This window comes from Psammomys obesus, unplaced genomic scaffold, assembly GCF_907164565.1.
Source record: "Psammomys obesus unplaced genomic scaffold, mPsaObe1.curated_primary_1811, whole genome shotgun sequence".
In the NCBI taxonomy this organism is placed as follows: domain Eukaryota; kingdom Metazoa; phylum Chordata; class Mammalia; order Rodentia; family Muridae; genus Psammomys; species Psammomys obesus.
This window is the reverse complement of record NW_026592675.1, coordinates 1-11,106: the sequence shown is the minus strand read 5'-3', so window position 1 is coordinate 11,106 and position 11,106 is coordinate 1. Positions and strand designations below refer to the sequence as shown.

Sequence of the window (11,106 nt, the reverse complement as noted above, 5' to 3'; positions counted from 1 at the left end):
TAACATTTTTTTTTCCAAAAAAGAGTTTATTTGTGTAGCCTTGGCTGTCCTGGACTCACTTTGTAGACCAGACTGACCTCGAAATCACAGAGACCCACCTGCCTCTGCCTCTGAGTGCTGAGATACAGGCATGTGCCACCACGCCCGACAGCTGCTAACTTTTAAAAATTCAGAAATTTCAAACAAAAATCTGGATTCATTATTTCTCCAGAAAAATAAAATAAATTTGTACCAGAACAGGAGACCTCAGAAAGCTCAGCAGCCTTCTAAACTTGAGGCTCCTGTCACCCCCCATTTTGTTTAATGACAGTCTGAGTGTCACCTCTTGGTCTACAAGGGCCAAGTGTGCCCACTGCAAAAAACGCTATGTTCCCATCAGTGAGTGGTCCAATCTAGAGATGAGAGCACCTGCCCGGGCCCTGGCTTACCTGTACTTGTAATCAACCACCCGGACTTCAAATGTGGATACTGTTTTCAGTGCATTTACCAGCTGGGGGGGAAAACAAACAAACAAACATGTAGAATTATTCTTCCTTCCTTTCTGCTTTTCTTTATGAATTCTAAAGTTTGTTTTTTAATTAAAATTTGTTTCACATGCACAGAGGACCACCCCACATATTGCTCCTCAGAAATACTTTCCATCTCATTTGCCCTGGAGCCAGCCAGCCACACCTGCCCTGTGTGTGTGTTGCTCACTTTCCTCTATAAATCAGAGAAGCACAACTCAAAAGGGGAAATGATCCGCCTAAACACATAAAGCAAGTGAGAGGCTGAACTCGAACCTAAATCCTCCTCTTCTGGTTACAGGTCCGGGGCTCTGCCTGGTTTTCCATTACTACCTCTCTTGGTAGAAGCTTTTGGTAAGCTGTGACCTTCTAAGCAAGCTCGCTGTGGGAGTCCTATATGTCTCCTGTCTTCCCTGGTGGATGGTGGCTACACCAGGGCCATCCCAGGAGAAGCCGGCCTCTTCATGCCTCTCTACAAATAGAAGGAATTTGGAATTTCTGGCAGAAACTTCCCACGTGTGAGAGTGTTCATGCCCATGGCAGCCAGGGGACTCCAGCAGGTGTCTGTCCTTCTTGGTTCTTCACCTGTATTTTCAGCTTCCCTCCCTGAACCAGAAGCTCACCAATTTAGTTAGACTGATGGGTCACTGAGCTTTGGGGATCTGTCGTCTCAGCACACCTTCCGGTCCCCATGTGGAGAATGCTACTGTGTGGGCTGTGTGGGGGCTCCGGGGAGCCAGACTCAGCTCTTCAGGCCTGCACTGCAGGTACGTTGTGGACTGAGCCACCTCTTTAGTCCCTTCTCCTCTCTGATATTCGGAGACGGGCTCTCTCACTGAAGCTCACTGTTTTGGCTAGGCTGGCTGGCAAGCGTGCTCCTGGGATCTGCGTGTCGCTGCTCCCCAAGGCACATGCAGCCATGCCTGGCTTTTACGCCAGTGCTGGGAACTCCAGTCCTCTTGCTTTCACAACAAGCCCTTTTACCCCTGAGCTGGCTCTCTAGGCCCTACGCCTGGACTTTGTATGTTCTGAGGGGCAAGCTCAGGTCCTCACACTCCTGGAACACGCACTTTACCCATTTTACCCCACCTCCTAAAGCTTCTTAGTTTTTTTGCAGATAAAAACCGGTATGTATGACCTATCATTTGCATTTATTATTTAGACCTTGTTTGAATTCAAGTGCTGATACTATCTCTTGAATTCATCACCCTACTTTCTTATCATTTCAGAGCGCCTGGGTGCTTTGAGGGTGCTCCAGCCACCATGCGGAGACGGCTCTTTCCATCCCTTGTCTCACTTCAAGCAAATCACTAGGAGGTTGGGCCCCCTCCTTTAAAAATACTGATGTTTTGGCAGGAAACACACACACACACACACACACACACAACTATTTCTATGTAATTTCTCAATTCGCTTTTGGTTCTTATTCTGGCAGGCATTTTAAGATCAGTAATGTCAGAAATGTGCTGTCAAAGCAGCCGAAGCGCTGTAACCTGATACTGTGAAGGTTTACATCTCTGCCAGGCAGTGTAGCAACTTCAGTGGTTACAGAAAGTATTGACCTGGGCTGGAGGTATAAGCAGTGGTAGGCTTGTTTCAGTCCCTGGCAGAGAAGAGAAGGAAGGAGGGAGGGAGGGAGGAAGGAAGGGAGCCAAAGCCTGCATTTCTGACCATGCAATCTCTGTCCTTAAGCAGTGCATACACATCGAATCGTTGGATGCAATCTAATTGCTGACCCCATTTTGTAAACACGTATACACAACTGTGCAACACGCGTGCAGTCACAAGGTGAAAGTTTCCCTCTACAAACAGCCACTTTTTCCTCCGGGAGAGAACTAGTTAGGTAGCATGACTCTTCGTCATTTAATGAGGTAGAGCCACACCAAAGCAATCTCACGTACCTGAGAGTTCCCGGGGTGGGCCCTTTCTCTAATTTCCAACCGTGCATCATTGTCTCAGCAAACCGTGCACTGGGGCAAGTTTTGCAGGAGCTATCACTTAACCAGACCACCGGGGAGCTGGGCTGCACTCCCAGCACCGAGGCAGTAGGATTGTGAGTTCAAGACCAGCCAAGCCTACACTGTAAATTCAAGGTATGCCTGGGCTATCCACACATCCCAACCTTATTCTCTGTTCCCTATTCAAAGTGTAGCCAAAGTACTGTTGTCCTCATCATGCACGCCCTCTGGAGCCCATATCCTGTCTTGAAGGAAGAACAGCACGCTGAGTACTCTTGGGCTTGCCAGTGGGAACTGACTTACTAATCTCACCTCAGAGGAATAGCATTTGTGCAGTCTGCCCAGAGATTCTGAAAGTCTCAGGCCTGCGCCAGAGCAGGTGCCGGCACTGGGCCTTTCCCTAAACTTCCTCCCCACTGACTTGGTGCTCTTCCCTGACCTGTCCCTTCCCAGTGGCCCGAGCTCAGGGGTACACTCAAGCTCCTCTTGCATCCCGCTGCTGTGGCAGAGGACAACAGTGAGGAACAGTCTCAGGTCCGGGCTCCCTTGATTATCTGCCCAGTGCGAGGCTGGATGCAATGTGTGATCTTCCACTGCTGATCTGAGCTGCATGCCCAGGAGCAGTTTCTCAAGCATGCACCGTTTAAGTGGATGGAGCCTCTTTCAATCACGTGTGTTGCCGGATGCTACAGAAATGCCAAGTAACATCAATCATCTCTCAAAAAGCATGTTGTTACTGGTTTGCCTGGAGGGAGCATTCTCAGGCTCCTGTTGCAGTCCAGACAAGACTCACAGTTTTGTTTGGCCTTGGTTTCGCCTGTATTCCACCTAGAGCTGGTGCAGCTAAAAGTTTACAATAAAGCAGATCTGGATGGGGTCAGAGTTTGAAGAAGCTAAAAGCCAGTAGTTGCAATAGGCACAGACCGTTATGTATCTCCAGAAACAAATAGTTTCAAATAAAACTTCTAATGCAATATGAAAAAACACAGTACATTAGCCATGGTAGGAAGAGTCATTATAATATTAAAAGTTTGTACTGAAACACTAACCTCATTTTGGTTCAGTATTTTCCGGTATTCTGTGCTTCGTGCAAGAATGGTAACTCGAACTTTCCCATCCTGTGGTCAAAATGAAAAGTTGGAATAATATTGGATGTCCTCAGACCCCCAAAATGAACCCCAAATCTCAAATGCAATTTCGCAGAGAGCTGAAATTCTCTCATTATGTAAGTTTATACTTACATAATGGTGACTATTAACCATTATCTCAGAAAATAAAAACATATCTACTTTACTAGAAAATACATGTAGAAAGACACATATGGTATATACTCACTCATATAGACCTATAAGTTATGATAAACATAATGAAATCTACACACCTAAAGAAGATAAACAAGAAAGAGGCCCTGGCGTAAGATGGTCAATCCTCACTTAGAAAGACAAATGGGATGTGCATTGGACATAGGACAAGTAACAGGACAGGAGCCTACCACAGAGGGCCTCTGAAAGACTCTGCCTAGCAGTGTATCAAAGCAGATACAAAGACTCATAACCAAACCTTGGGCAGAGTGCAGGGAATCATATGAAAGAAGGGGGAGTTAGTATGACGTGGAAAGGATAGGAGCTCCACAAGGACCAAATATATCTGGGCACAGGGGTCTTTTCTGAGACTGACATTCCACCAAGGACCATGTATGGATATAACCTAGAACCTCTGCTCGGATGTACCCTATGGTAGCTCAGTAACCAATTGGTTTTCCATAGTAAGGGGAACAGGGACTGTTTCTGACAGGAACTCAATGGCAGGCTCTTTGACCTCCCCACCCAGCAAGGGAGGAGCAGTCCTATTAGGCTACAGAGGAGGACTTTGCAGCCAGTCCTGAGGATACCTGATAAAAACAGGGTCAGATGAAAGGAGAGGAGGTCCTCCCCAAGCAGTGGACTTGGAAAGGGGCGAGGAGGAGATGAGGGAGGGATGGTGAGATTGGGAGGGAATGAGGGAGTGGGATACAGAGTTAATAAAATGGAACTAATAATAAAAATTAAAAAAAATTAAATACATGTATACAACAGACTATTACTCAACTACACAGAGGAACAAAACATGTCATTTATTGCAGCATGGAGGGAAAAGAAAGACATTATGTTAACATAAGTCGGGCGCAGTGCCTCGCTATGTCCTCTTCCCCATGAAGTAGCCTGGCCCTTGCCTGATGAACTGGACTAGAGGGAGGGAAGCTTAGTCAGGCGTGGGTCAGTGTGATGTAGGTGAATGAGCAGGCAATGAACACACCCAGGAACAGCTTTGGAGAACTGGTTCGGGTTATTTTTTTGGCGGGGGGGGTGTACTTATGCTCCTGGGGAGGTGGCCAGGGTCTCTGGGGCAAGACTTGTGTGGTCATGTAGCACTGGCCAGGGCAGGATGCTTCATCTGCGTGTTCAGGGCTGTAGGGTTGAGGGCAGGGGTTGGGGGTGAGCTTCTAAGGTCAGACAAAGAATGAAGCCTGAGAAGTGTCAGTGTAATAAATTCTTACTAGGGTTGATGGCGGGGGAGGGCTAGCTTTTCGGCACCAGGTTAAGAGGGCAGAGGTAGCCAAACTCCTGCCATCCTCATGTTTGAGGTATCTGTTGGTGAAAGCTCCCTTGACCCTTTCTCTGTAACCCTGGGCCGTCATGGTCCCTCAGCACAGAAAGACACATACTGCACATTCTTTCTCAGATCCAGAAGCTAAAAGAGCTGATCTTATTATTAGATGCATACAAAAGAATACTGGAGGTTAGCAGAAAAGTAGAACAGACTAAAGCAGTGGTTTTCAAACCTTCCTAATGCTGTGACGCCTTCATACAGTTCCTCACGTTGTGGTGACCCCCAACCGTAAAATTATTTTTTGCCACTACTTCATAACTGTAATTTTGTTACTTTTATGAATTGGAATTTAGATATCTGTGTTTTCCAATGATCTTAGGCGACCCCCCCCCCCGTGAGAGCGTTGTTCAACACACACAAAAAGGGGTCAAGACCCACATGTTGAGAACTGCTGGGCTAGTGGATGGTGGACACTGGGAAGGATGTTCGGAAGGAAACAAATGGGGTGGTTATCAGATACACAGTACAGATCTATGAGGGTTGAGGTCTGCTATTGGTATCACTGTAGAGTTAGTAGGCTTGACATTAATGTACAGTTTCTTATTTCCAAAAAACTAGGAGAAAAGATTTGGAACGTTCCCACAAGAAAGACGTGATTGGCGCGTGAGGGAACACAAGTGCTTTAACAATTAGACTGTGTCATGTATCAAAAAAAAATAATACCGTACCCTAGAAACATGCACAATTATTTTATGTTGATTACGAATACACATAAGTATATCCACTTGAGCCATGGAAGACAAAACCTGTTCATTACACTAATACTCAGTTGCTGGTTGGCAGGGTAGATTGCTTTTAGCGGGCATTACATGAGTTAAGTGGGAGAAGGTAGGGAGATGTGGGCAAAGAAATAGACAAAGGACGATGAGAACGAAGCATATTTTTATAGTACCCTTTAGTTTATCTTCAGTGGCTACTGACTCCTGGATTCAGAGGACTCCAGATTGGCAGCATTCTCACAGCAAACACTGACCCCTCGTCGTGTGTTTTTCTACAAAGGTGGCACTGACTAAAGGTGAATAATCAAGCCTACCTCAGAACTCACAACATTACCCATTACCTTGGGTCCCTCCTGAGTGATGTTCAGCCTGTACAGCACATGCTGGGAGAAGGCTCTGAACAGCCCAGTGTTCTGACAGCCAGAGATCTAAAACAAAAACACCAGTTCACGTTACAGTGAATACGCCTGCGCTGGGGTTTGAGATGCTCTCAAGAAACATGGAAATGTTGTCTTAGATGCTTACCAGAGGCGTGTTATAAAACAGCCCGTACCGCATGCGGGGCAGCAAAGAAAACACAGCTTCCTTAAAACACACCTAGGAAGAAATACAGATTATGGGGGATACAAAATGAATAAAGTGTAATTAATAAAAAATTAAAAAATAAAATAAAGTATAACTAATAATAAAAAAATTAAAAAAGAAAGAAATAAAAAATCTCAAAATAAATAAATAAATAAATAAATAAATAAATAAATAAATAAATAAATAAATAAAAGACAAAAAAAAGACAGCCTAGTAAGGTGTGGACCCTCCATAGACAGAAAACACAGTGAGGTGTACACCCTTCAGAAGACAAAAAAACAGAGTAAGGTGTGTACCATGGGTGCCAAAACAGCAGTCCTCATTTTAGAAAGTAAATTCCAATTTCTCTCCATCCTGTGCAAACTTACATCAAAGAGAATAAAATTCATATTTTCACAAAGTTTATAGAAACAAGGTTTTAAGGTTTATTTACAAGAATTCTAGCTACAACAACAACAACAAAACCAAGAAGTCAGAAATCAATGGTAATATCCAAGGGAAACTTCAATATTTACTATCTGAGTTAGTTACTTGCACTTGACAGTCATTTAAAGACATTTCAGTAAGTTTCCAGTACCTTTTTGGAATCATAGGTTTTCAAATGTATAACGTCATAATCAGTAAACGCTTTCCAGGTATCAGAGAAGAGGTCACCATATCCGTAAGAGCTCTGAAGGCAGAAATAACAAGTTTGTGTCACAAGAGGATGCATGAGACGATGCGTACATATGACACGATTTGTACACACGATAATATGCTCACTGAGCAAAGCCCATCAGGGTAAGTAGAGTGGCATTTGGAAAGAAATTTCAAAGCAAAAAAAAAAAAAAAAAATATGGCTTGAAAGCTTAAACACTAAATGACTATTCTCCTCCACTGAATAACATGACAACACCCCATTCATTTTAATAATGTCACTCGTAACATCACGTAACAGCATATAATACTAACAATATCTGGGTTGCTTCCCATGTCCCAGGCTTTATTCTAAGCACTATAGATTATTACTTCGTCAAACAACTCTGCAACTCTAACGAGCTAGCTGGTGGCCTTATCCTTATTTTATACATGAGGAAACTGTGTATGAATTCAAGCAGTTTGCCTAAATAGCAGAACTAACGAGTCCCAGGGCTGGAGTCATGCCCACTCTGTGGTCTTGGACTTCATGCTCATGTACTCCATGACAGCTGCTTCTCAGTGGGAACCTGTCCTAACGTGTTTATCAAATGCAGCTCCTCCCTGGAAGGTCAAAGTTAATTGGCTCTACCCTGTAACGGGAGGGTTCCGTGTTTAAACGGTGTGACTTAGACGGAAGAAAGAGACAGAAGAACACAAACCATGGCAATACACCCAAAGTCTGCAATTACTCATCCGCTATGTTAAGTCTCTTCATGTGTATAGAATTATTATTATTATTTTCTTAGATTTTGACGTTTTTAGGCTTCTCCCATTGTAGACATTTCAAAGGTATGGAGAACTCTTAGGTGCTGTGACACAGAAATGCTTTGCCTCAGTGTTTCTCCAGCAATAGTCCAATAAAGGGCCTCTACACCATCCACAACGAAACTGTCCCATTGTTGCTCAATAATAAATGAAGAGCAATTAGAAGAAGGAACTTCAGACAATTTCTTGAGATAAAATACTCTAGATAATATAACGTGCCTCTGAAAGGAAATTTTACTGATAAAATAGAGTGATTCTGACTGGACCCTTCCCAGGGAACCTGTGACAACAGCCACTTCTAGAAACTTGATCTCTACAGCCTCCATATTGAAATTACCCATCAGTGGAAGGCGGGGAGTCTTCAGACCTCACACTGAAGACTAATTGGGTATCCCACAAGGTGGAATCAGTGCTGCTTAACTTAACTTGTTGGTTCTCAACCTTCCTAATGCTGATCCTTTAATACCGTTCCTCACCAATTAAAAAGAAAAAATTTTTGTTGCAACTTCATAACTGTAACCTTGCTACTGTTATGAACTGCAAATGTAATGCTCTCTGTTTTCCAGCCAGGTGACCCCTGTGAAAGGTCCTTCAACAACCTCCCAGGAGGTCGTGACCCACAAGTCAAGAACCCCTGACTTTAGGCTTTGCTGACAAAGTAACTCAACGGTGGACAATACAATCACAATAGTCCCATCTCCTGGCAAACTACAGGCTCTTAAGCACTGGACTCTGGAGCGAATGGGCAGAGCTGCTTGTTATGAAGAGCTTGGCTGGGCAGTTGACAAAGATATCTCTGACCAAGAGAGAAGGTTTCTAAGGGAGGAGTTAGAGGACCAGCAAAGGACAGGGGTGACACCGGGCAGCTGACCACACTGCTCAGCTACACCCATGCTGCTTATCCATGCCAGAATGATTGCCAGACTGCCTGAAAAGCATGTTTTGGCAGGGAACCCTGTACCCAGTTCCTCCCCAGCAGGCACAAGGGTATGGAAGCTAGCTCATTTAGATGTAAAAAGGAATGCAAGATGGTCTGAAAAAGCCTCTTAGAAAGTACTTGATAAGTTTCTCTCTACCTCATGTTTTTCAGAGGACAATACAGGAAGTGTCTTCCGAGCCCAGGGCTAGAAATCTTGTCTCCACCCCTCCACTGTGTTATCTTAGAACACTCACCTGCTGTTTCCTGTCTGTAAAATACACTAATAAAAATCCTGATCCAAATTCTCCACTGTGAGGATGTGATTTTTATAAAGGGATTTTTTTTAACGTCTTGTGGGATTGCTGAGAGATGTGACCCACTTAAGCAAAACGAAGGAAAGAGAAGGACACTGTCCCCTTCGCTCACAGAAACACTGCCAAGAAATGAAACTGAAGTGTCAGTAAAACTGGACTCAAGACGGAAGAGGAAGTGCATATAGAGCCAGAGATACAGAAAGCAAGGGCATGTCAAGAACACAGAACTACTTTTCCAAGGACTTTAAATCATGCCAGAGTTCTGCTAGGGAGACAACCACCATCCACAGCGCTATACTGTGAGCTTACTGTCTAGAAAGTGGAGTCCACAAATACTTTCTCCTAGTCTGCGGATCTGTTTACGAATTAGCTGGTGTGCTCTGCTCTCTGAAACTCTACCCAGTCCCTGTCATCTGTTTCCACATTGCTTCTGATTTAGATACACGTATAACATTCACTCTAGATAAGTGAGGCCACTTAGCAGGAAGCTGGTTGTGGCTGCAAAGGTGCTATTAAGCAAAGGGTAGGGGCTGAGGCGTAGCTCCATGGTGGAGTGCTTGCTTTCGCTTAGCAGCTTCGCATTTGTGAGGCTCTGGGTTCCATCTCCAGAGCTGGAGGAGTGGGGCAGGGTTCAGGGAGGGACCGGGGAGGGGGAGCAGTAAATTCAAAAGGGCAAAGTAAACAGGAGACCACCTTCAGTCACAGAGGCCTCCTGGCTGTCTTATGTCTCAGAAGAGCACTGAGACTGACACTGGAGCTCTGCATTTGATAAGTCTATCTGTGCCAGAGGGGAGGAAATCCACTGCATCACTCTGAAGTTCAAAGCACGTAAGATCACACATATCTCTGGGATGGGATGTGGCTCAGTTGATAGAGTATTTGCTTAGCATGCATGAAGCCTGGGGTTCAATCCCCAGTACCATACCTGTAATCCGAGCAACTTAGAGAGGATGTGAGAGGAGCGGAGGGTCATCCTCGACTACATTGTCAGTTCAAGGCCAGCCTGGGCTACGTGAGACACCACCTTAAACAAAATCACGACCAAACCGAAGCAGTAACAATAAAGGATCACACATCACATCTGTATGTACCTGCCAGTGTGCATATGTCTACGTCAGGGGGCCCACAGAAACACATCTCTACATGTGTGAGTGTACGTATGTTTAGGCACGTATGTAAACACGCATCTTAGAAAATCCTCTATCGCCAGGTCAAAGGCACTCAGTGGAAGAGCGAGGGAGCGCTGGCGCAAAGGGGGAGAGCGGGTGCCTACTTACCGTGTCCCACATCACGATATACACGTCCGTGCTGAAGGAATTGTTGACGTGCTGAGTGATGTAGAGATTCAGGAAATCACAGAAGTGGTGGTACATGTTAACGCCTGGCGTTGGGAAAGAGAGATCACGTTAAACAGGAGAGGACAAACAACCGAACGCCCTTTTATTCGGCTCCACCTGTGTACGGCCCGTTGGGTTCTTAGTTAAATGCATTAACTTTCTCCTACACATCAAGCCATAAGAGCATGAAGTTCCCAAGAAGGAGAGGACCATCTAGATCTATTTAGAGCAGCATGAGGGGCTATCAGGCCATGGTACTATCATCCCTTCTGATTATTCATGGTGTTTGTTGGTTTGTTGGTTTTTTAAATCAACCAAACACCTGTACACAGAAGCACCAGGAATAATCACAGCTACTAACATTGTGCTAATTTTTAATTCTTGTCTCTTTTTTGCCCTATTTAGTCACTTCTTATATTTTTTTAGTTGTATATTTGTGTGTGTATGTGTGTGTGGGGGGGGGTGTTTTGCCAGTAAGTATGTCTGTGCACCACATGCATGCCAGGTGTCCTTGAAGGCCAAACGAGAAGAGGGCATTGAATCGCCTGGAACTGGAATGACAGACCATTAGGAGCTGTCATGTGGATGCTAGGAATCCTGACTCCTGGGTCCCACATATCTAAGTTTCCCCTTCCTTCCTTCCTTCCTTCCTTCCTTCCTTCCTTCCTTCCTTCCT

At 44.8% G+C, this 11,106-nt stretch overlaps 1 protein-coding gene and 1 long non-coding RNA gene across 2 annotated transcripts; one reads left to right on the top strand and one right to left on the bottom strand.

Moving 5' to 3' along the window:
• Positions 1-360: 360 nt before the first annotated feature.
• LOC129682601 (EGF domain-specific O-linked N-acetylglucosamine transferase) lies at positions 361-10,471 on the bottom strand. The gene is made up of 6 exons (XM_055615026.1): positions 10,371-10,471; positions 6,995-7,087; positions 6,358-6,429; positions 6,174-6,260; positions 3,514-3,582; positions 361-490 (listed from the first exon to the last, which is right to left on the bottom strand). The coding sequence occupies exons 1-6, from the start codon at positions 10,464-10,466 to the stop codon at positions 425-427; spliced, it is 483 nt and encodes a 160-aa protein (XP_055471001.1). The 5' UTR covers positions 10,467-10,471; the 3' UTR covers positions 361-424.
• LOC129682602 (uncharacterized) lies at positions 747-3,512 on the top strand. The gene is made up of 2 exons (XR_008721006.1): positions 747-1,273; positions 1,736-3,512. It is a non-coding gene; the product is annotated as an uncharacterized LOC129682602 (long non-coding RNA).
• Positions 10,472-11,106: the final 635 nt, after the last annotated feature.